Raw genomic sequence first — 26,211 nt, 5'->3', positions numbered from 1 at the left:
TCAGTCAGGGGAGGAGACTCCATTTCAGAAATAGCTTCAGAGTTGAACCACAAATTTGAAGATGGGGGAAAATAATCTCTGTGAAACTAAGCATCAAAGGAGCGCAGAAGTACAAACCACCTCTTTGTGCAACTTTATTTTTGACCTAGCAAAAAACGTTCCTCTTGAAAAGTAGACACTGTGCTCAAAAAGTTGTAATTAAGCCTGTCTCTAGCTTGTGCTTCTCTAAATCTGTAAGTTCCTGGAGGTATTTTTAGCATTACAACTCTTTTCCCTGTTTTCATGGAATATAATATAGAGCTTCTTGCTGCTTGGAGCATCTCTAGTTCATTCTCTTTCTAGCTTTTGAGGCCAGGCCCTTGAGGACCGAAGAGTCCTGCTATAATCCAAACTTTCATTTGAGAGTTGAGGCCAGTGTTTTTCTTAAATCATTTGGCCCCTTGAAAATTAATTTTTATTAGCTCCACCCACATTTACCAAGGTCTAATAACAACAGTCGTAATAATAATAATATTGCTGTATTTGCTAAGTACTTACTGTGTTCCAGGCACTGTACTAAGCGCTGGGGTAGATACAGGTAATCATGTCCCACTGGTCACTGTCCAAATAGGAGGGAGAACCGGAATTGAATCCCCATTTTGCAGATGAGGAAACTGAGGCACAGAGAAGTTAAACGACTTCCCCAAGGACACACAGCAGGCAAGTTGTGGAGCTGGGATTAAAACCTGGGTCATCTGACTTCCAGGTTTGTGCTCTTTCCAGGAGGCCACACTGCTCATTTGATGAGTTCCAAATTCTGTTTTCTGCTATTTATCATCAATGTAAAGGATTTTTGAAGTGGAAAATCACTGCTTTTGTTTTGTCTTAATATTGCCCAGCCGGTATACATGTTACACTGCCAAATGAGTATAGACTTTGATGAGAGGGCAGGAACAGGAGCTGACTTGCCGCTGGACAGTCTTGGGCAAGTTTTGTTTTAGTCCACTGCAAAATGAAATGTGACCCTTGATCAGCAGTTCCAGTGACCGCAGCTGATAATGTTTTCGACTCCCGTGAAAGGATTGGCTATTAATGTTTTAAGAACAGTTGAATCACAAAAATGCAAGATAATTTTCCTGCGTCCTCCATAGAAAAATGTTATATTTCTCTTTTTTTTTCTGCAGTGATTAGGTTAGCCCTTGGTTTTCCAGTAGAGCTGACCAGATCTGAACATTAATTCAGATGAATTGAGAAGCATCATGTCCTAGTGGAAAGAGCTCAGGGTTGGGAGTCAGAAGGACTGGGTTCTAATCCAGAAGTCCATTCACTTAATCATATTGAGCGCTTACTGCACGCAGAGTACTAAATGCTTGGGAAAGTACAACAATAAATAGAAACTATCCCTGCCCCTAACAAGCTGAAGTGACTTGCCCAAGGTCACACAGCAGACAAGTGGCAGAGTTGGCAGAGCTCAGGTTAGACCCTAGTTCCTTCCATTTCCCAGGCCTGTGCTCTGTCCACTAGGCCATGCTGCTTCATGACATTTTTGGGTGTTCTCCATGCAGAGCTTATCAATGTTTCTAAGCCAAACTGAGAAACAGAAGTTAGCTAACATATCTTTGGCTTTTGCTCCCCTGTGTTGTATAAAGGGTGTATAAAATATTATAAATTGGAATTGTAAGCTTCTTTCAGAAACCTTGTTAGGCCTCAAAATCAATTATGTAAGACAAGGAAGGCTCATATGATGGTTCTTTTGTCAATATTAACTTGCCTGTTCAGTGTGAACACAAACTATTTGTGGGTTACTAATTAGGTTATTAAGCGTATACTCTGAGATGGTGCAGTGTAGTCCAAAGCTCCTTCCCTTTGAAATTCCAGACTCTCCTTTTGTCAGTCACTTAATGCCAGTCCTATTTCTGATTCAATCATTTCTTATATTGATTCACAACAGTAGAGTTTTTCATTTATAATTTTTTACAGTTTAAATGAGATGTTTGCTTAACAAAGCTTCATAATAATAATAATTATAATTATAATAATTGTGGTGTTTGTTAAAGCAGTTACTATGTGCCAGCACTGTACTAAACCTGGTGGTAGATGCAAGATAATCAGGTTGGACCCCTCCTCAAATGCCCTCCCTCCTCACATCCGACAAAAAGTGACTCTCTCCCACTTCAGAGTCTTTACTGAAGGCACATCTCCTCCAAGAGGCCTTCCCTGACTAAGCCCTCCTTTCCTCCTCTCGCACTGCCTCCTGCATTGCCCTGACTTACTCTCTCTATGCATCCCTCCCTCCCAACCCCACAGCACTTATTTACACCCATAACTTATTTATATTTGTCTCTCTCCCCCTATAGACTGTAAGCTCATTGTGGGCAGGGAATATTGTTATATTGTACTCTCCCGGGCACTTAGTACAAGTGCACAAGTAAGCGTTCAGTAAATACGATTGGATGAATGAATGGATAGCAGTAGTGATAGAATTTATCAAGCATTGTACTAAACACTGGGAAAAAATGCACGGTCCCTGGCATTCTAGGGGCTCACAATCTAAGAATATGATGTGGAGGGTTGACTTTGGACATATAATCAAAGGTGAAACAATTTAAAAAAAAATCAAGGATGCCAATAAATACCACAGGAGTTATAGAGTATCGTGGCTAAAGAAGCAGTTTCTTGCTCCTCACTAACCGAGTATTACTGTTTCATTTTGCATAAATTGAGTTCGTCGTCAGATTTGTCATGGCACTTATTCTCACATTTGAACATGGATAGAACTGAAGAGGAATGAATTTGAAGCCGGGTAAAAGACCTTGGAGCTATGCCAAGAAGGAAACGATGGCTGTGACATTTGAGGTTTCAAAAGTTCTTAAGAGAAGCCAACTATTCCCAAGAACATAGTAACTTCATTAAGATACTGTTTTGAGAGGAAAGGCAAATTTCAGAGGTCATGGCCTCAGAAATCTGGAGAAATTTTTTTCAGTATTAGCAAGTTACAGTCACAGTGCCACTTATTTGTTTCTTCTAGTGTTAAAAAAAAAAAAGACTGGAATTGCAACCATCTGGTCAGTATTGTCTCTCTGACTCAAAGCACCCTATTGGGGTTTGTGTGATGCTGAAGGGAAAAATATATGATTGCTGTCTCCTTGAACAACCTTCTTAAGAAATAATCCCAGTGATAGGAATATGCTAAAGAGATGGTGTTTTTAAACGCCGTGGGGAGAAGGTGGATTTGGAGGTGCATTAATGAAAGGCAGTGTGACTCTAATGGGTAAAGCATGGGCCAGGGACTCAGAAGGACCTGAGTTCTAATCCCAACTCCACTGCTTGTCTTCTGTGTGACCTTGGGCAAGTCACTTAATTTATCCGGGCCTCAGTTACCTCATCTGTAAAATGGGGATTAAGACTGTGAGCTCCATGTGGGACAGGGACTGTGCCCAACCTGATTAGCTCTTATCTACCCCAGCCCTTGGAACAGTGATTGACACATACTAAGTGCTTAACAGATACCATAATTATTATTCATTATTGTAATGTTTGGCTATCCATTTCATAAGCTTAAAAAAGCTCTATTCCAACTATTCAGCACTTATTACATTGCTTTGCACACAGTAAATGCAAAACAAGTATCATAATAGTAATAACAACAGGTAAGGAATCATTTTGTCTACTTGTAGCTATGTAATTTCATATCATCCATACCCCATGAAGTTATAAATTCCGTACAATTGATGTGCTTGGTTTATTTAGCAACCATTTACATGGAAAATTTGGACTGTTTTTTAGTCAATTTCTCACTGTCTGAAAAAATGGTTGCTGTGTTTTTCTTTTTCCCTAGGCCTGAAAGTGAATCTCTGATAGACTCTGCTCTGGCAACAGGCTGATGCTGCTCATTCCTACCCTGGATTTTGATTCAGAAGCCAAATGCCTTTACCCCACCGGTCAGGAATTAGCAATCCGTTTAGGAATTAGTACCCTGTTTAGTAATGACCAAGTTTAAACATGCGTCTGGTATTTTCATAGGTGGCCCCTAACCAGTTCCTGCTGTTAAGTCTGTATTATTCAGGGACTGTAATCAGGTTTACCAGTTGCCTAGGCCATTTATCTCCTCCCTTTGGCTGCTTTTATCTTGGCCAATCAATCAGTGGTATTTATTGAGCGCTTGCTATGTGCAGAGCACCAATACTAAGTGCTTGTGAGTACAGTACAGTACAATCAGTCAATGAATGGCATTTCTTGAGCATATTCTGTGTGCAGAGCACTATTCTGAGCATTTGAGAAAGTATAGTACAATAGGGTTGGTAGGCACATCGCTGCTCTCAAGGCACTCACAATCTACTGTGGGAGACAGACATTAAAATAAATTACAGATGGGGAGACAGAGTGTAAGGTTGTGTACGTCATTGCTGTGGGGATGGGATATTAGAGTGTTTAGAGGGTATGGATTTAAGTGCATAGGTGATGGAGAAAAGGGTGGAGAGATGAGAGGCTAGTCTAAAAAAGCTTTCTGGAGCAGGTATGATTTTGTAGGACTTTGAAGATGGGGAGAGTGGTGGTCTGTTGGATATTAAGAGGGAGGGAGACCCGTGAGCTTTGGAGCACTTAGGTGCAAGAAGAACTAAAATTAGATCTTTCTGACCTGATGCCACTTTCCCCTCCTGGTAATCTAAAACTCTTTTCACCCTTCCAGGCAACGTGAATAGCTGGTATCTGGGGATTTACCCCAATACTCTTGCATAATGTTATTAATACTTTGATGTGTGCATGTCCGTTGTTTGCCCACCTCACGCTTGCCTTTCTTGGATGGAAAGCTTCAAGGAAGCAAGGTTTGTGTCTATATTTCAATATGCTTTGAACAGATCCCTGCCCAAGTTGCTTATTGAAATTACAAAAAAGGTCAGTGAGGAATCTGCTGAGTGACAGTTTTTAAACATAGCCATTTCCTTGTCTATTGTAAATAGGCTTTTTTCCTTCAAACCAAGCATTGAACTACACATTTCTCGTTTTGTTGTAGTGACACAGATTGTAGTCATTTTAAGTAAGAACAGAGTTTCAGATGTCGGGCTGTAATTATTTTAAATCACTTTATCCCCGTCTCTGGTGAACTAAAGTATTTGTTTTAACCTGTTGTTCATTAATGAGGAAGCAGGAGGACAGTAAATCTGCAATTCTTTTAAAGAGGTAAAATTTCCCACTGCTATTTTATTTTTGGTTTTGTGCCTTGGAATCCTAGTAAAATTAAAAGGCGAGGTGTAAGAGTGTGTGGGGTGTGTGTGTGTGTGTGTGTGTTTTGTGCACTGATTTGGCTTCCTTCCCATTGTGTGCATCTTTTTTTGTGTGATTGAGTTGGTTGCGTAGGAAACAGTTGCAGAAACATACAGATTGGTTGTGTTAGAAGCACCAGAATTGGAGGCCAGTTCAAGTGGACGATTTGTCTTATGTAAAAATTACTGAAAGGTTCAATGTTGTTTAATTAGTGTGCTATAAGAACCTAAAGTGAATATAAGCTTGTGGAATGTGCCTGTTATATTGTTGTGTTGTGTATAATGCCCTGCACACAGTAAGTGCTCGATAAATACAACCCATTAATTGATAAGGCAAGAATTAGAAAGGAGCTCATTTAATAGAATATGATTTTAAATAAAAACCTGTATTAAGAGGGACACCCTGGATTTTTTAAACCTGGGGTTTAATTCTCAGGCATGGGAGAGTTTTTTGAGGGGAAAAAATAGCTTATAAAAAATTAAAATTCAGACAAAAGTGACTATACTACAATAAAGTTGAAAATATCAGCAGAAGTCCCTCCAACAAGGAACACAAGACAATTTAAGATGAAGATGAGGCTTGGTTTGGATTGACCCAGTTAATGTTAACAAGCCACCTGATTTCTTCCAGACCTTGGAATAGTGTGTTTAGGAGCCTATTTTTCACTGAAATCGTTTTCAGGTAGTTTAAATTGCAGGAGTCAAGAGTCATTAAGGTAAGGTACATCTTTTGTTGATTAATGTCTTCCAGATACATACAGGCTTCTACTCTTTAACCTTAGAATTTGGGGTTGGGGAGCTGTAAAGATGCATTTGTATAGAGCATTTGAATAGCATTCTAAAGCAGTGGAGCTCAAAGAATCTTTTCATGTGGGTGCATCTTTAAAATTAGGCTAATGATGATCAATAGTTTTAAGCCAAAGGCATCTAAGCAAGTAATGTAATGAACAAAAAATGCAGTCTTTAATGTGAGTAATATTTTCATTATTTCATTGGTGGACTGCTTGACTGCTTGACTACACTGAAGAACAACTATTTATTATTATTACTACTAATAATAATATTTATTATTGTAATAATAATAAATAATAATATTTATTGAGAGCTTACTATGTGCCAGTCACTGTACTAAGCTTCAGGTGGATATCCTATCCCGTCTGGATTACTGTATCAGCCTCCTCTCCGATCTCCCATCCTCCTGTCTCTCCCCACTTCAATCCATACTTCATGCTGCTGCCCGGATTGTCTTTGTCCAGAAATGCTCTGGGCATGTTACTCCCCTCCTCAAAAATCTCCAGTGGCTACCAATCAACCTACGCATCAGGCAGAAACTCCTCACCCTGGGCTTCAAGGCTGTCCGTCACCTCGCCCCCTCCTACCTCACCTCCCTTCTGTCCTTCTCCAGCCCAGCCCGCACCCTCCGCTCCTCTGCCGCTAATCTCCTCACCGTGCCTTGTTCTCGCCTGTCCCGCCGTCGACCCCCGGCCCGCGTCATCCCCCTGGCCTGGAATGCCCTCCCTCTGCCCATCCGCCAAGCTAGCTCTCTTCCTCCCTTCAAGGCCCTACTGAGAGCTCACCTCCTCCAGGAGTCCTTCCCAGACTGAGCCCCCTCCTTCCTCTCTCCTCCTCCCCCTCCCCATCCCCCCCGCCTTACCTCCTTCCCTTCCCCACAGCACCTGTATATATGTTTGTACGTATTTATTACTCTATTTATTTATCGATTTTACTTGTACATATTTATTCTACTTATTTTATTTTGTTAATATGTTTTGTTCTCTGTCTCCCCCTTCTAGACTGTGAGCCCACTGTTGGGTAGGGACCGTCTCTATATGTTGCCAACTTGTACTTCCCAAGCGCTTAGTACAGTGCTCTGCACACAGTAAGCACTCAATAAATACGATTGAATGAATGAATATAAGCAGATCAGGTTGGACACGGTCCCTGTCCCATGTGGGGCTCATAGTCTCAATCCCCACTTTACAGATGAGGTAACTGAGGCACAGAGAAATGAAATGACCTGCCCAGGTCACACAGCAGTCAGTGGTAGAGCTGGGATTAGAACCCATGACCTTCTGACTCCCGGGCCAGTGCTCTATCCACTATGCCATGCTATTTGAATTTTGTGTTTGTTCAGAGCTATTTTATTAGCGTGAAACATTTGATGCATGGAAAATGTCTATAATTTTGGTCATTGTTTTCTAACTCCTGTATGTTTTGTGTTTTACATTACAAAAAGAAAAAGCCAAGAAATAAAGGGAAAGGAACTGTGCTCTGTAGGACTTTAGATACAAGGAGGGTTACACCAGGCTAGAGCAGTATGGTATTTTGAAGTAGGTACAGAGCCATGAATTTTTGGGCAGACCTGTTAAGGACATCTTTATTATTGCTAGTTATGGCATTTAGAGAGGTACAAGGATACTTATGCAGATATGCCCCTTCACCAACAAGGGGCAGTCAGTCTAAAGAGGGGGAACCAATGATAAACATCTAGGGAAAGAAATAATAGGGCCCCTTTAGCAGAAAGAATAATTCAACAACAAAAGTGGCAGCACATTACTAGAAGAAAAAAAGTCCATGGATTCCTCAGTCCTTCCAGGAAGAGCTGTTCCTGTTAGAACTTCTAGACTGTGAGCCCACTGTTGGGTAGGGACTGTTTCTATATGTTGCCAACTTGTACTTCCCAAGCGCTTAGTACAGTGCTCTGCACACAGTATGCACTCCATAAATACGATTGATTGAACTGCCCCTATTTTTTTTTCCTCTGTGGTATTTTTTAAGCACTTACTATAAGCCAGTCACTCTTCTAAGCCCTGGGGTAGAAACAAGCTAATCAGATTAACCAGAGTCCATGACCCGCATGAGGCTCACAGTCTTAATCCCCATTTTACAGATGAGGTAGTTCAGGCACAGAGAAGTGAGCAGGGCTCATGAATGCCAACTCTGTTGTATTGTACTCTTCCAAGCACTTAACAGTGCTCTGCAAACAGTAAATGCTCAATAAATACCATTGATTGAGTGACTGGACGATAGGTAGAGATGCTGTTGCTGCTGTCCATGTGCATTTGCACTAATATTTGGGCTGTGGTGATTGCTGGAGCCTCATGTCATCAGTCAATAGTATATTTTCAAGATCTCCTACCCTGAGGAGCTTAGGGTCTGGGGGCATTGGAGACGCAAAAGACGGACATGAAAATAAATTTCTTATGGGAGGAAGAGAGACAAAAGGGGATAGCTGCATGATTAAGTGCTTAAGTAATATGGCATGTAAGGTATGTTGTGAATAGGATGCAGTTTTACGTGTTTAGGCGGTGCTGAAGTGACAGTTTGAGGGATAACCCCGCCTTACCTCCTTCCCCTCCCCACAGCACCTGTATATATGTTTGTATGAATTTATTACTCTATTTGTACATATTTATTCTATTTATTTTATTTTGTTAATATGTTTTGTTTTGTTCTCTGTCTCCCCCGTCTAGACTGTGAGCCCACTGTTGGGTAGGGACTGTCTCTATATGTTGCCAACTTGTACTTCCCAAGTGCTTAGTACAGTGCTCTGCACACAGTAAGCACTCAATAAATACGATTGAATGAATGAATAAGCAGGGGAAATTGGAAGTTAATCAGGGAAGACCTTTTGGAAGGCACATCTCCTCCAGAAGGCCTTTCCTGTCAAAGCCCTCATTTCCTTTTTTTCCCCACTCCCTTCTGTTTTTGCTCTGACATGTTCCCTTTACGCACCACTCTCCACTCCCCCGCCCCCCCCCCAACCAACCCCACAGCACTTAAGTATACATCTGTACTTTATGTTAATATCGCTTTTCCACTTAAACTGTAAGCTTGTTTTGAGCAGGGAATATATCTGTTATATTGTTGTGTGGTTCTCCCCTAAGCTTAGTACATTGCTCTGCACGCAGTAAGCACTCAATAAATATGATCGATTGATTGAAGGCCTCGTGGAGGAGATGTGATTTCAGAAAGGCTTTGAAGATGGACAGAGCTGTGGTCTCATGACCAGTATTTATTGAGTGCCTACTGTGTGCCGGGCACTTGGAAGCATGCAGTAAAACAGAAAACCCTTCTGCCCTTGAGGCTCTTAAAATCTAATGGGAGAGTTGGGTGGATCAGATAGTTTGTGAACAGTGGGAAGATGCAGGAAAACAGATAAAACTGGCAACGTAAAAATAGAAATGGAATAAGTGAACAATTGGAGAGTCAAAAGACAGACATGAAAATAAATTTTTTATGGGAGGAAGAGAGACAAAAGGGGATAGCTACATGATTAAGTGCTTAAGTAATATGGCACGTAAGGTATGTTGTGAATAGGATGCAGAGTCTTACGTGTTTAGGCGGTGCTGAAGTGACAGTTTGAGGGATACCTCCTTCCCCTCCCTACAGCACCTGTATATATGTTTGTATGAATTTATTACTCTATTTTATTTGTACATATTTATTCTATTTATTTTATTTTATTAATATGTTTTGTTCTCTGTCTCCCCTGTCTAGACTGTGAGCCCACTGTTGGGTAGGGACCGTCTCTATATGTTGCCAACTTGTACTTCCCAAGCGCTTAGTACAGTGCTCTGCACACAGTAAGCGCTCAATAAATACGATTGATGATGATGATGATGATGAATAAATAACCTATTATGCATATAGGTGCTAAGGGTTCCAGAGCGTCATGAATAAATGAACATTTGTGGCTCACTCCCCATTTCTCCCACCACCCCTTCTCCTCCCCTCCTTCTTTCTCTCCTCCTTCTCCTCCTTCTCATCTATCTCCTCCTCCTCCTTTCCCTCCTCCTCCTCCTTCTCCTCCTTCTTCTCCTCATCCTCCTCCTCCTCCTCTCTGCCAGAATTATAGTTGAACCTCCTTCAGGCTCTTTTGGGCTGGGCCCCGAAGATCTAGAAGTTCATTTCAGGCCCCGTCAATGCGGGCCTAAAATGTTTTCGAAAGGTTCTATTTTTGTTGTGTTCTACGGAACTTGGTATTTAAATACTTAGAGAAAAATCTCAAATGTAAGTTTGGGAAAGTCCAGCAGATCTGAGGAGAGTTTTAAACAAAACTTTATTATAATTGCTTGTTGCGAATGAAGTCATTGCTACAGTCAGAATTCATAAAACTGTATTTTGTATGAGCCAGTTCTCTCTTCTCTGTCGCAACCCTCCACCTATTCATACAGCAATGGACTGTTTTATAAGTGGAGCAGTGGTTACAGAGGTTAACTTGTTGTTCAAGCCTTTCCTTCGCTGAATGGTCAGGAGTAGTTTCCTGTTCTAAGCTCTTGGGCACAGCCATGAATGCCTTCTTTATTTCCAGAATTACAAAAAATACTTTTTCATCATAAATTAATAGGTTGTAGGGGGCCCACCTTCATGTTTGCATTTCAGGGAGATTTTTCTGGGAAGGGGGGTTTAATTTAAGGACCATCACACAATTCCCCACAGCTTTCTCACCACCCACCTTTTCTCTTTTTCCAGTTTGTTTCAGACAGTTACCACAGAACCCAAAATGTTGCCTACAGAGTGCCAAGAAAACTGAAGTGATTTATTTCCATTTGACATATGAAGTTGCTCTCTTAGCAGTGGCTCAAGGCGGGGAGGGTGTCTGGTGTTGCTGTAGAGGCTCTCCAACCTCCAACCCCCGCAATGTACCTCAAGCCTGGCCTGAAGCAACCCTACAATTTCAACACTGGCTTCCTGCGCAGAGACCACCATCTGGCCCCAATTATCAGATGATTTTAGTGCTGTAGTCTTCTCAGGCACATACTTTAAAAAGGTTCGGTTAAGTGTTCTAAGGAAGCGGGTGGAGGGTAAGGAGAGAAGAGGGAGGAAGAGCAGGGAAATCCAGCTTTCTCCTGGACCCAAACATTTCCTACTGGTACGAGTGCTTTGTCTCCCCCTTTTAGACTGTGAGCCCACTGCTGGGTAGGGACTGTCTCTGTATGTTGCCAATTTGTACTTCCCAAGCACTTAGTACAGTGCTCTGCACATAGTAAGCGCTCAATAAATGCGATTGATGATGATGAGTGCTGGTCATGTTGTGGCTGGGCTACTGTCATCTCCCCCCTCTGGCTCTCCCTGCTCCAATTCACTACACACTGCCGCACGAATCATCTTCCTGAATTGTCACCCCACCTACGTCTCTCCTCTCCTCAGAATCCTCCACTGGCTTCCTGTGTTCCCCCGCAGAAAACAAAAATTCCTCACAGTCGGCTTCAGCACTTTCCACCAACTCTCTCCACCTTACTTATCTGCTGGCTTCAATAACTACTTCCCACCTCACTCTCTTCCCAAGCCAACTGTCCAACAGTACATTACTCTTGACTCTCCCAGGTACATCCCTCTGCTCCTGCTGTTCTCCCAGCGTGGAAATCCCTTCCTCTCCAAATCCAACAGACCAAATCTCTTACCACATTCAAAGCCCTCCTAAAAATCCCACCTCCTCCAGGAAGTCTTACCTGATTAACTCCCAACATCCCAATGGTGTAATCCATCAGCTGCTACCACTTATAAACTTATTTTTACCCATCCTCCGCACTTTTGCATATACATTTGTTCAATTGTTTGTTTTGCCTTCTCTACATGTAATTATTTCTATGTCTGTAACTTACAGCTTGTTTCTTGTGGGACAATAAACATCTTTTTTTGTTTGATACTTCCCAAGCACTTAATACAACACATTGCATTGAGTGCTCAATAAATACTAATTCTACTGCTTCTAGTACTAATTCTACTCGTGGCTCAGTGGAAAGAACACAGACTTTGGAGTCGGAGGTCATGGGTTCAAATCCCGGCTCCACCACTTGTCAGCTGTGTGACTTTGGGCAAGTCACTTAACTTCTCTGGGCCTCAGTTCCCTCATCTGTAAAATGGGGATGAAGACTGTGAGCCCCACGTGGGACAACCTGATTACCGTGTAACCCCCCAGCGCTTAGAACAGTGCTTTGCACATAGTAAGCGCGTAATAAATGCCATCATTATTATTATTATTACTACTCCTGTTTTCTGGATTTTGCCCCATCTGGCCCTCTCTGGGAACTCACAATTAAATAAATAACTGCCCTTTTTTGGGTGTGCTGCTACCATTTTCTGGTACCTTAAAATATTTCTGTTCCACTATTTTTGGCTAGAGGATGGACACTCACAGGGAAAGCCTAACTAGAAGCTTCTAGGAGCCACATTTGAATCAAGGGAGTCCCTTTGCTCTCATTTTCTGGCTTTGGTCTTTCTAGGTGAGACGAGACCTGCTGTGTCTATATTTTTAGTTTTGTTCTTCATTTTTTGTTTTTGCAAGAAAGAGGAAAAACTCCCTTGATCCGTACCAAGTCACTCTGTGTCACTCAGTGATGACTTACGCGTGATTGAGGACACAATGCTATCTGCTACTGTTGAGGCCTCAGAAATATTCTGTTCTGTTCCATGGAATGAACCGTCTGTTTTGCAATGTGTCGCTGGGTATGGGGGAGCTGGGCCAGAGAGTTTGGATGGCTCGGCGTATCACATCTACCAGTTCTGTTCTATTTTACTTTCCCATGTGCTTAGTACAGCACCCTCACACAGCAAGTACTCAGTAAATACCACTGATTGACTGACTGCATATCCTGTTGGCAATAAGACCTATCTTTCCTCCTTTAACCTTGGTATCTCAGCTGTACTCATCCTGAATGGCAAGAGACCGGAAAAAGTGGTCTCCTTTATTTTCTTGGGAACATTGTACAAGTGTGCAAGGGATATTCAGTGTGACATTCATGCTTATGGTTGGAATCTCACTGTCAATGGGGTCATTTTGAACCAGTGGACAACTGTACACTTTAAAAGATAATAATAATAATGATAGCATTTTTAAGCGCTTACTATGTACAAAGCACTGTTCTAAGCGCTGGGGAGGTTACAGGGCAATCAGGTTGTCCCACAGGGGGCTCACAGTCTTAATCCCCATTTTACAGATGAGAGAACTGAGGCACAGAGAAGTTAAGTGACTTGCCCAAAGTCACACGGCTGACAAGTGGCGGAGCCGGGATTCGAACCCATGACCTCTGACTCCAAAGCCCATGCTCTTTCCACTGAGCTATGCTGCTTCTCTGCTTCTCTGTTATCAGGTGGAGTGTGCACTTGAAAAAAAAATCGTCCAAAGAACCCAGCACCATCTGAAAGCAGGAATGAGTTCCTGTTTCATTTATTCTAAACCCTCTGTTCGTTTAAAAAATGTTCCAGCAGAAAAACACAATCTGCTGAAACTCCTCCGGTGCCTCCCTACACAACCTCTTCCTGTTCCACCAGCATCATCCTCAGGGCCCTGAATGCACAGATGTTGCTGTCTCCTCCCTCAGAAGGCACTTGGAACACATCTCTGCATCTCAGAGTGTCAAAATATGGACAGAACAGCTGTTTTTGACCCATGGCTCTTTTTCAGTTGTGACAAATTATCTTAACACTGAGAAATCTTCCAAGAACTAAAAAATGAGAGCGCCATTCTGTTCTTAAATAGTTCCAGAAACTTCTTTTCCTGGAGGAAGTGTTTGTTGATGTCACCTTTTCCCCGCCTCCCTGCCTCAAGCACAGTCCATGGGTCTATATCTCAAAAGACATGTAACCTTTTGGCAAAACATTTATGTGTCCAGTACCTCCTATCCTAAATAGCTGTGATTTTACTCAAATATTGTCAAAGGTGAATCTTAGTTTTATTTTGGGGGGCTTTTTTGGTTGTTGGGTTTTTTTTATCATATTAAGCACTCACTATGTGCCAAGCACCGTACTAAGTGCCAGGGTAGATACAAGATAAATAGGTTGGACATGGTCCCTGTCCCACCTAGGGCTCACAGTCTTAATCCCCATTTTGCAGATGAAATAACTGAGGCACAGAGAAGTTAAGTGACTTGACCAAAATCACACAGCAGACAAGTGCAGACCCAGGATTAGTCAAAAAGACCAGGGATCTAATCCTGGGTCTGTGCTTTATTCATTCATTCATTCATTCATTCAATCGTATTTATTGAGCACTTACTGTGTGCAGAGCACTGTACTAAGTGCTTATCAGCAACATATAGAGACGGTCCCTACCCAACAACGGGCTCACAGTCTAGAAAGGCCCCATTGCTTCCTTCCTAGTGTTTTAAGCATGAGAGTGAGTGTAGGGGAAGTAGAAAGCTTATTTAAAATGTAAGAGCTAATTCGGAGTTTGAAATAAGAATATGATGTAAAGGCAAACCTCAACCTTTGAGTTAAGACAAAAGTCACTTAGTGTTTCCAAATTTACCCGTTTCAGCTGTGCACATATTGGTTTCAGCATTACAACACCAGCCTCCTTTACATGACGAGTTCTGGGGATGCAGGCAGTGGGGTGTGGCGTGCAGAAGCTGTGGAGAAGTGGGAATCTATTTGAAAAACCTCAATGGCAATGGGAAAGAAAGCTAAAAGAGGGTGGAAGGGGCAGCACGGAAAGGGCCAAGAGGAGGGTTACCCGATGGCTGGAGTCACCAGGAAGGCTGGCAATTCCGTGTTACCTCTCATGAAGTACAATTCAGTTACCCTACTGTGGCACCTCTCCAGCTCATTCTGAAAGGGTTATTGTGGCTATATTACTCATAAGTGATTGAGAACTCAATTAAGAATAAGGTATGTAGTCTTGGTTCAAAAATCAGTCCCCGTTTATCACACCATTTCTCAGAGGAAATTGGTTTTTGACTGAAGTCAGTTATTTCATAAGTTTGAGAGCTACCTGTATAATAATTTTGATAAAAATAAAAGTGGTTTGCTTGGGTATTTCTTTGATTGTTTGTCCAGTCGTGTTTTTCTGTAGGATTAAATAAACTCTGTGAGGACAGACACCGTGTCTTCTAGCTCTATTTTACTCTCCCAAGCGTTTAGTATAGTATACTGCACAGAGTAAGCTCTCAGTAAATACCATTGATAGATTGATTAAAGCCATTGAGTGGTAAAGTCTTTGAGTTTAAAAAAGCATTTCCAACAGATTTTTTTGGTTTAATTGAAAATGTTTTTGTAGTCATCGTGCATTATTTAACTGACATGTTCCATTGTTTCTAGAATTTAATCCATCATAGAAGCTTCCTCTGTTAGACTAGTAAGCTAATTTCTATTTTTTCTTTAATTATGTTGGCTTGGTTTTCCTGGAAAACTAGGAAAAAGTATTCTTGGGGAAACTCAGTGGTTGAAATGCATTGTATCATGAAATATTTCTGTTCCACTAGAATTTGGGAAAGGGTGGACACTTATAAGGAAAGTCTAACTTAAAAGCTTCCAGGAGTCACATCTGAATCGAGTCTCATTACTCTCATTCGACCTTCTCATCCACCATTTCTCAGGCCCAAATCGACCGATTTCGAAGAATGGTCGTTGTGATAGTCCCAGAACGAAGGAAGAGTTGTCCTAACTCAGTGACTTTTAAGTGGGTAAACCGAGGCGAGTCAAGGGAATCCCTAAGGATTCACTTCTGGAAAAAGCCAAGCCAGTGATTCTAATGTTTCTTCATCTTTTCTCTCTGTCCAGGAGCACTCACAGTGGGCCTTGTGCGACAGTGTCAGACCATCCATGGACGTGACAGGACGTGTATTCCTCCTCGGCTCCCCCCAGAGTGGGTCACGACATTATTTTTCATCATCATGGGAATCATTTCATTGACTGTCACATGTGGTTTGCTAGTGGCTTCACACTGGCGAAGAGAAGCTACTAAATATGCTCGTTGGATAGCATTCACTGGAAGTAAGTGTCCTTCAGTTACTTGCTAAGCCAGTCTGGCTGGTACTTTCATGAAGAAAACTGGGGGACAATTAGGAGAACCTTCAAACTCTTGAACAGCTGCTAGGAGAGAAAAATCTTGACAGGCCAGTGCTTTTTTCACCTTTTTAAGTGATTTGCTTGTTCAAATTGCAGCATGGTTGGCCCAATTTTGCTTAGAAATGTCTAAGTTCCTCCGTGCTTCTCCCTTCTTGAATATCTCCGTAGTCCTAATGGCAGTAGTGTCTTTGTAGTAGAAAACAAGGTAACTTTTTGTTGTTGCTTTTGTGCATCTGCTATAAAATCTATTTCCCTGCCGTGGGAGAATGTGTCAGATTGGTAGAAAATATTATTGCACTAAGTTCATGAATCCATTAGGAATGGCCAAAAGGATGATGTATTTCTGAATTTATGCACCCTCTTGTAATCTGTGCAATTTGTGGCTTTAATAAACAATCAATAGTAACCAGAAGCTAAATTGAAGAGATGATAATACCCAAGAGAAGATGTTTCTTTAATCATGCTAACTTGCTTACTACTCCCTAGAGAAATAAAATGGCAGGAAAGAAATTTGATGATGTGTGAAGAGGTGTTAAACAGTGATTATGCTATAGGAATTCAATTCCAGTTCATTGATTTAAATCTAGTGATTCAAAAGCATTCAGTATGGTCCCAAAAAGGAATGAGTTGATGGTCTCCTATATCTGAATGGGGATGGACAGCAGTCCATTTTCTGAGCGGGTTTCAGAACCAATTCAGGGGATTCAGCTGTGTGACTTTGGGCAAGTCACAATTTCTCTGTGCCTCAGTTCCCTCATCCGTAAAATGGGGATTAAGACTGTGAGCCCCACGTGGGACAACCTGATTACCTTGTATCCCCCCTAACGGTTAGAACAGTGCTTGGCACGTAGTAAGTGCTTAACAAATATTATTATTATTATTATTATTATTATTATTATTATTTACAGAGGAAATGAGGGTTGAAGAATTTGAAGGGGCTTATATAAGCTTTTAGAGTCTGCCCTGCACACTGGTAATCACCGTGACCCAGTTCTAACAGCCCTCTAAAGGAGCCTGTTTGTTAGAAATTAAAATGAAGCTATAAATAGAGGAATTTTGTTCCTGGGTTTTAGTTGAAGTATTGGGTCACATGAAATCTGACTCCTGAAATTCTGCCCCCGTACTCTAGGAATTAGTTTCATCCGAGGAAAACACTGGCTTAAAGCAGCAGAAATGGGGAGGAGCAGCTAAATGTTGTTCTATGCCATCTCCCCCTTTCCCCAGCATGAAAGTGTGTTTAAGATTCAGGGCAGTGTATTCTGAATTATACTGCTTTGCCAACAGAGCAGTTTTGATGGTTCGTGTGAAACCTAGGAGTGAGTGGCATACCTCGAGTGGTTACATTCAGCATGTAACCATTTCCTCACAACCCTGTCAGGTATTCATATCCCTGGGGAACACTGATTCCTTCATGTGTACCGAACTTAGATTTGCTCAGATCCCAGGATACCTAGGAGACCGCCATCCGATGCGCACCCTCTCTGAAGGTGTCTCTTTGCCCCACTCTGTTAGAGATACATGTGCTCCCTCGTCTTCAACTGTCATCATCGTCATCATCAATCGTATTTATTGAGCGCTTACTGTGTGCAGAGCACTGTACTAAGCGCTTGGGAAGTACAAGTTGGTAACATATAGAGACAGTCCCTACCCAGCAGTGGGCTCACAGTCTAAAAGGGGGAGACAGAGAACAAAACCAAACATACTAACAAAATAAAATAAATAGAATAGATATGTACAAGTAAAATAAATAAATAGGGTAATAAATATGTACAAACATATATACATATATACAGGTGCTGTGGGGAAGGGAAGGAGGTAAGATGTGGGGGATGGAGAGGGGTGGTCGATTCCCAAGTCTGTCTCTCCAGTCTTGACTTTACTCCGTCTCTCCAATCTAACATTTTCTCCTGCCTTCAGGGACATTCTGTACTTGGATGCCCTGCCGCCACCTCTAACTAACATGGCAAAACCATACTTCTTATCTCCTCCCAAACCCTTTCCTCTCCCGGACTTTCCCGCCCCTGTATACTGTACCACCATTCTCACTATCTCATAAGCCTGTAACCTTGACACCATACTTGACATATCACTCTCATTCAACCCATGTATTCCATCAGTCGTCAAATCCTGTTGGTTCTTCCTTCTTGACAACTCTAGAATCTTCCCCTTCCTTTCCTCCCCGACTGCTACAAATCTTATCCAACCACTTATCATTTCCCACTTTGACCTCTGCATCAGCCTCCCTGCTGACTTCCCTGCCTCCTCTCTACCCTCCCTCCAGTCCACACTCCACTCTACTGCGTGGATTATTTCTCTAAAAAAAAAAAATTCTGTCCATTTCTCCCCACTCCTTAAAGACCTCCAATGGTTCCTCATCCCTGTCCACAGCCAACAGAAACTCCTCACCGTTGGCTTTAAAGCACTCAATCGGCCTTCCTCTCCCACCTTATCGCGCACTACAACCCCACTATGCGCACTCCTCTCCCCTAATGCCAACCTGCTGTCTTCAGCTCAGTCTCATCTATCCTGCCACTGACCCCCTGCCCATGTCCTCCCTTTGCTTTGGAACACCCTCCCCCTTCATCTCCGACAGGCCAGCTCTCTCTCCATTTTCAGAGCCCTACTAAAATGACATCTCCTCTCAGAGACCCTTCGCGACTAAGCCCTCCCTTCCCTGTCTAATCCCTCCTTTCTGCATTCCTTGTGCACTTCGGTCTTCTCCTCTTAAACACTTTAATATTCATCCCACCCCAGTCTCACAGCAGTTATGTACTTATCCATCTGTAATTTATTTTGATATCTGTTTCCCCCTCTGGTCTCTAAGCTCCTTGTGGTCAGGGGTTGTCTTTATCTACTCTTTTGGATTGTACTCTCCCAAGTGCATAATTCAGTGCCCTGTACACAGTAAGTGCTTGATCAATAAATAGTAGAGAAGCAGCCTGGCCTAGTAGATAGATCACAGGCCTGGGCGTTTGAAGGATCTGGGTTCTAATTTTGCTCCACCCCTTGCCTGCTGTGTGACCTTGGACTTCTCCGTGCCTCAGTTACATCATCTGCAAAATGGGGATTAAGACTGTGAGCCCTATGTGGGACAGGGACTGTGTCCAACATAATTAACTTGTGTCTACCCCAGCTCTTAGTACAGTGCATGGCCCGTAGTGAGAGCTTACCCAATATCATAATAAATACTGTTAATGATTGACTGATCTCGGGCCAGCTGACTTCTGGGCCAAACCCCAGCACTCCAGCCCTGATTATCTCCATTTAGATGTTCCCTCTGCCAGCATACCTTAGGCTTGTCCCAACGGTAGTGTCACTGTACCATTAAACAGATTGTATTTTCCCTTTAAGACACTTGTTGGGACTGATTGCTTGTTTGTTCTGTGATTCAAGATTTCAGAAATTAAAAACCGCAGAGCTTGAACCCCAGAGAATCAATAAGTGGTATTTGTTGAGCACATAACTACGTGCAGAGCACTGTACTAAGCACTTGGAAAAGTGTAATATGGCAGAACTAGCAGACGTGTTCCCTTTCCTATTATGAGCTTAAATTCTAAAGGGGGAGACAGACATTAATATAAATAAAAAATTTGTAATATGTAATTGGCTTAGTGGAAAGAGCACAGGCTTGGGAGACAGAGGATGGAGGTTCTAATCCTGGCTCTGCCGCTTGTCTGCTGTGTGACCTAGGACAAGTCACTTCACTTCTCTGTGCCTCAGTTACCTCAGCTGTAAAATGGGGGTGAAGACTGTGAGCCCCGTATGGGACAACCTGATTACCGTGTATTTACCCCAGCGCTTAGAACTGTGCTTGGCACATAGTAAGCACTTAACAAGTACCATAATTATTATTATTAATTTAAAGATATGTGCTGTGGGGCATGAGGTGGGGCTAATATCAAATACCCAAAGGTCACAGATCAAACTGCCAAGGCAAACAGAAGGAAGAGCAAGCCAGGGAAACGAGAACTGCCACAATGAGTCTGTGGAAACTTAGGCTTCGCTAGTCGATTGTGTTGCTGACTTGTCCATCTCTGCCCTATCGGAGCACAACTTATGTTTCTAGTGGACAAAATTTCATTGTTGTTTTTATCAACAGTGACATCTATTACAAAATCACTGATATTTTTGTTTTGTTTTTGTTTTACAGTGATCCTTTTCTGTATGGCAGCCCTAATATTCCCAATAGGATTTTACATCAATGAAGTTGGAGGTCAACCATATAAATTGCCCAACAATACAGTAGTTGGGTCATCATATGTACTGTTTGTCTTATCCATTTTCTTTACAATAGTGGGACTTTTATTTGCTGGCAAAGTTTGTTTACCTGGCTGATGAATGTCGAAAACTGCTTGACTTTATTTTTCCTTTTTTTTTCGGGAGTAAAACAGAGGCAAGGCATCAGAGAGGTGCATTCTCAGGAGAATGCCCAGATCGGACTTGCTGACGTTCGGAAAAGAGGAATGCTTTGACTTGTTCTCACTATGCACTTTGGAGAAAAAGGAGAGCCTTTTCCATAACCAAATACAGACAACATTGACTAATCTCCTGAGCATATTCATGCAGTCAGGTCTGCACTGTGATAGCAACCTAGTCAAGAAGAATGCTTTCTATTGAAAAGCATATGGCCCTTTGTTACTGTACCAGTTCGTTTTTAACTTCTAACAGTTCATTTCCAGGGGGAGGGGAGAAAAAGTATTTATGAACTTCATGATGGACCATAGGGTTGCAAGAGAAGTCCAAGTGGGGCTGGCCTCACTGTCTAGGAAATTAGTGTTCACAGCTTCCTTGTGATGGGGAAAAACCTTTGACACTAAAATGGATTGTCACTGCATTTCTGCACCAAGATGCCAATAGATCAAATTGTGTGTGCTCAGATGTATGTAAAAAAAAAAATCCTTAAATTCTCTTAGCTCTGTGTTTAAAAAAAAAAAAAGTCCATTACAAAACCTGTTGTTTTGGGGTGGGGGGGAAATCTTCCTTATATTTATATAAATATATATAATATATATATATTTTGCTGATGCAGTATACAGTGTGTGTTTGTATGTGTGTATATATACACACACACACATATGCATATATGAGTGTCTGTGTACGTATATGTACATGTATGTATATGTATGTACACACGCACACAAACAGTTCCTGGAAAAAGAAAAACTCCGAAATGCTTTGCTAGCAAAACACTGTGGTGTGCAAACCTAGAACTCAATAGAAAAAAGCCATTTCTCTGAAGGCCGCATAGTTGAGAGAGTCTTCAGTTTACCTCATTCTTTGTAGCAGCCCTTGATTTTAACAGGTTTTTGTAATAGGTACAGATAATCCCATACCTTTCTAGGTGCAATTTTAAGTTAAGCTAAAAATTCTTTGTATGGTTAATTTATTTGTATATGAGGGTAGAAAGCAAGATCATGTCATACTTTAAAGTTCAAACCCTAATTCAGGGAATCTGACACTATTTAAATTATTAGCAACTGTTGTACAGGAATTCTCTTTTCTACTGGCTTTGTCTGATACATTAATAATTGCATTTATACATGTTCAAGCACAGCAACTTTACCTAGATGCAAAGTTCACTAGTGAATATAAACCCCAATATTTTTCCCACACAAGCACTAACTTTAGTCTACCGTAAACGTTGAATTAATTTATACAACACACCGTTAGAAAACATTTGGAATTCATTCCCTTTACCAAACACCTGAGCGATGTAATTTTTCTTTTTGAAACCTCATGCCTTGTTTGCTATAAGCTAGAATTTTACAACGTGCATTTATTTACTTTAAGGGCTGTCTCAATTCACAGATGAAGTTTTCCCTAAAAGAGGCACCGCGGCCAAACCTTGAATTTCAAGTAATTTTCTGGTTCTATATATGCATCTCTATCTCAATCATCCGCCCTCCCACTCCACCACGTTGCCCAAAGATGCTTTTCTTCCACCCTAGAGCACACTACAAATATTCTCCATTTTGTAGCAGGGGCAGTGGAATCAAGTTTTCTTCCTTTCAGTGAAATGGCAATCCAAATGAACCTATCAGAATTGTTACAAATCCTAAGCAGTCTCTGTGTCACACAGGCAAAAATGAGTACATTGTTTTCCAGGAAGCATGATGCTATTGCTTTGCCGGTGTTCTTGGGATTATTGGAGGTGCAGCAGGAAATGCGGCCTGCCACCAGAACAGATTCTTTGGCAGAGAATGAGATACTCTGTAAATTTCACTTGGACCTATTTGCCATTTATACATCCCTCATTGTTCGCACAAAAGTATTTCAGTGAACTTCAGTGTGTGGAATCATTGTCCTCTGGAGAGTTCATGGACTGGGTCTGTGGAGCATTCCTTAAGTGTTTTGGGGAAGATGTCTTTTTAAAAAAAAAATTTCCACTCCCAGCTTGAGTATTCCTTCGGTCATGAATGGTCTAAGAGAAAATGAATATTTTTCTGAAGTATTAGGATATCTTAGGTATCTAGCCAAGTCTGAAAATGCTACTGGACTTATGAACCTTGGGGATTGCTAAATTGCAGAACCCATTGATATTTGATTGGTACTCATTAGGTAAGATGATTTGCTCGAAAAGTGAAACTCTAGCTATCACCGATCTACCACTGAGGTAAAGTATTAGCAAAAGAATGGTTTGCATTAATTTATGCTATGATGAAGAGCTTTTACTCTTTCCAAAAGATCAATCTTGCTGTAAATAGTTTCACAAAATATTTCTAACTGGATCATGAGCATGGGGAGAGAGAGTTTCTCAGCTGCTAAGAATTTCCCCACTTGTTTACTTACTTCACTTACAGTGGTATATAGACTCCAAGTTTGAGGATTTTTGTTTAGAGTCTATTACCGGAACCATTAAAATGTGTCTGATTTCTATATCATCTTGAGGAATAGCCAGGGCGTGAAAGAATGGGGAGGGGTGCACTCCTCCCTCATGTCCCAGCACTGTAACCTAGGATCATAAGCAAAAAAAAAAACCAGTCCAGCACCATTTTAGGAAGTACTATGTGAAGTCAAATCTTTGGACTCTTCTAGTCCAAATACTGAAATGAACCGTTTTCATAAATTCTATAAATCTATAAGTGAAAAGCTAGACAACTGTCAGCAGTTGCTTTTAATAAGGTCACTATATTAAGTACTATATAGTACAGTATTAATTTATAGCAGAAAATCATATCTTGTAAACTGTATATAAAACACTGTTTTATGGTGCAATCATTTGTCAACCTTATGTCTGTTACTTTGTTTTCCAAGTTGTGTGCATTCTTTTGAAACCTAAGAGCATCACTGTAAAATCTGCTGAAAACTATTTATAGGTTTTATTTGCACAAGGTTGAATTAGTTTTAAACTCTACAGAGTTCTCTTGAACATGCCTAAACATCTGTAAACGTTTAAACTCTTCGATTCATTAAAAACAAATGTTTCAGTATGATTCTTTCCAAAGGTAATCCGTGTTCTATGTTAATGTGTTTATGTAATTCTTCTCGGACTCTTCCACTTTAACAAGCCCTCTTCATTTCTGAAGGACAGCTCGTTTTTTTTAAGTGTATTCTAGATGACCAAAACACCCAATTGGTTTTCTCACTTGTACCCAAAGCCTTGGTATCCCCATTTTGTGTTTAGTGCATATATTATTTCATCTATTAGGTTAAATGAGAGTGCCAATAAGAGAGATAAAAGAAGGCCCTGAAAATTGTTGGTGTGCTAAGAGCCAACTCTGGATTTGCAAGGTTTCAGTTTTGAGAAACTTTCCCCCAGTTTCGCTTTTCAGGGTGGACTTCATAGGAAGATCACATCTATCTTATGATTTCTGAGTTGGCACCAAAAAAGTCATAAATTGCTATGACTTCTTAGCACCCGATCTCTTGTCTATATTCTGTTTCAGAATCTTAAAAATAATATGTAAAAAATGACCTTCACAAATGAAAAATCCTAAGCTGCCCTTCTGAAAAGTTTTGAAGGATAAATATGAAGGAAAATGCATGTGCGTTTGTGTGCGTGTAGAATTCCCTAAAAAAGGAGAGATTGACATAATGGAATCACCTCAAGAGATTTTAAAGTTTGTGCTCAAGGTCTGTATATTATCCCAAACTTTATTAAAGATTGTTTTCTAATTGGTTATAACATTTTTCAATTAATAATTTCAAGACAAATTGTTAATACAACTGTACAAAATGAACATAATTTTCTTCACTTGTATTTTTGTTATTGAGCAAGTTTATCAAAATAAATTGTCTACTAAAGAAACTAAATATGCTTGGATTACTTTGGAAGGACCTGATTTTAAACCTTGGTTTCAGTCCCAGGCAGTGTTTTTACTTATTTGAATATGTCTCGTGATTCTTAGTTTGTGATACCAAAGCTATTCTTTTTAATGAATTGTCCGTTAGAAATGATGTTCTATATTGGTCTCACTTTTATTTGATAATTGCTCTATATGTAATTCATTGAGATGAGTGGGAACCTTCCATGCTCTTTGATAGTATATTATGGGTGTGTAATAACATTGCATTCAAGTGATAGAATATGGTTTAAGAAAAATGTCTGATTAACCAACTGGTAGTAATGTATTAATGGAGTACGTACTGAGTGTTAAGTGTTTGCAGTTTGTACGGAGAGGTGGATTGTGACCCTCTAAAAGTAGACAAAAAAGATGGAAAACCTATGTTCTTTTCTCAGGCAATGCAATTAACTCATCTAAAGAAGCAGTTTTGGGGGTTTTTTGGTATTTGTTAAGCACTTACTATGCACCTGGTACTCTTCTAAGTGATACAAGTAAATACAAGCTAATCAGGTTGGACACAGTCTATGCCCCACATGGGGCTCTCGGTCTTAATCCCCATTTTACAGATAAGGCACAAAGAAGTTAAGTGACTTGTCCCAGGTCACACAGCAAACACGTGGCAGAGCTGAGATTCGAACCCACATCCTTCTGGCTCCCAAGCCCATGCTATATCCACTAGGCCACGCTGCTTCTCATGGGCCTTCTGGTTCTTCTGGGCCTTTCACAATCATCAGCTATCCATCAATCAGGTATTAATTGAGTATCTGTTCTGTGCAGACCACTTTTCTTAATGGTATTAGTTAAACACTTACTATGTGTCAAGCACTATGTTTCTATGCTACTATGTTTCTAGACTGTGAGCCCGTTGTTGGGTAGGTACCGTCCCTATATGTTGCCGACTTGTACTTCCCAAGTGCTTAGTACAGTGCTCTGCACACAGTAAATCCTCAATAAATACGATTGAATGAATGAAAGCACTGTTCTAAGCACTAGGGTAGATACAAGTTTATTAGGTTGGACACAAGCAAATAAAAATGTGTGCCATAAAACACTGATTTCATAAGAGAAAGCTGTAGGAGGATTTTACCATTTTCAAGAATGCTGTTTCAAAAATTGTATGAAAAGATGCTGACCAGCTCCTCTTTACGGTGTAGTGGATACAGCACGGGCTTGGGAATCAGAAGACACGGGTTCTAGTCCCAGCTCTGCCACTTGTCTGCTGTGTGACATTGGGCAAGTCACTTAACTTCTCTGGACCTCAGTTACCTCATCTGTATAATGGGGATTAGGACTGTGAGCCCATGTGGGATGTGGACTGTGTCCAATCTGTTTGTCTTGTATTCATCCCGGCTCTTAGTACAGTGCCTGGTATATAGAAAGTGCTTAATAAATAACCATTAAAAAAAAAAGAGCTGGTAGTGTCCATTTAGGAGACTAAATGGAAAAAGGCAACTGCCAATTTTTATTCACTTCTTTAGGATTCTGGGCAGGTTGGTTATTTGATACTTGTTATTTACATGATTAGGTTCCTCCTACAGAGAGCTTGCCAAGAGATTAGAGTGGTAGAATAGGAGTAATAGTATGATCTGTAAGTGCTCTGTGGATTTATGAAGTTGCAAGACCTTTCCTGTGCTCGGATTCGATGATACTTATGCTGTCTGTTATTCTATGTCCCAAATGCCGTTTGTGAGTTGCAGGGGTCTAATTTGAACAAGGGCCTGGAAAAACCACCCCATTTGACATCAGCCACATTAAATATTGTGTTCCTTCTTTAGCTCTGTCTCCTACTTTAAACCATACTATAGCAATCACTTAGATGATCTTTGTGTCAGAAAAATTCCAACTCATTTCTTCGACGAATTATTTTGTTCTATGTCATGAGGTGTGCTTGG

General features: G+C 41.0%; 1 protein-coding gene across 1 annotated transcript in view; it reads left to right on the top strand.

The window, feature by feature from the left end:
* Positions 1–20,946, top strand: part of MOSMO (modulator of smoothened) — a 59,141-nt gene extending 38,195 nt beyond the window's left edge. Inside the window, exons 2-3 of the mRNA XM_038763452.1 lie at positions 15,747–15,959; positions 20,185–20,946. Coding sequence (XP_038619380.1) covers positions 15,747–15,959; positions 20,185–20,369 — 398 coding nt within the window. The 3' untranslated portion in view covers positions 20,370–20,946. The remainder of the gene's footprint in view (positions 1–15,746; positions 15,960–20,184) is intronic.
* Positions 20,947–26,211: the final 5,265 nt, after the last annotated feature.

This window comes from Tachyglossus aculeatus, chromosome 21, assembly GCF_015852505.1.
Source record: "Tachyglossus aculeatus isolate mTacAcu1 chromosome 21, mTacAcu1.pri, whole genome shotgun sequence".
In the NCBI taxonomy this organism is placed as follows: domain Eukaryota; kingdom Metazoa; phylum Chordata; class Mammalia; order Monotremata; family Tachyglossidae; genus Tachyglossus; species Tachyglossus aculeatus.
The sequence above is the reverse complement of the archived record's forward strand: the minus strand, read 5'-3'. Positions and strand labels throughout refer to the sequence as shown.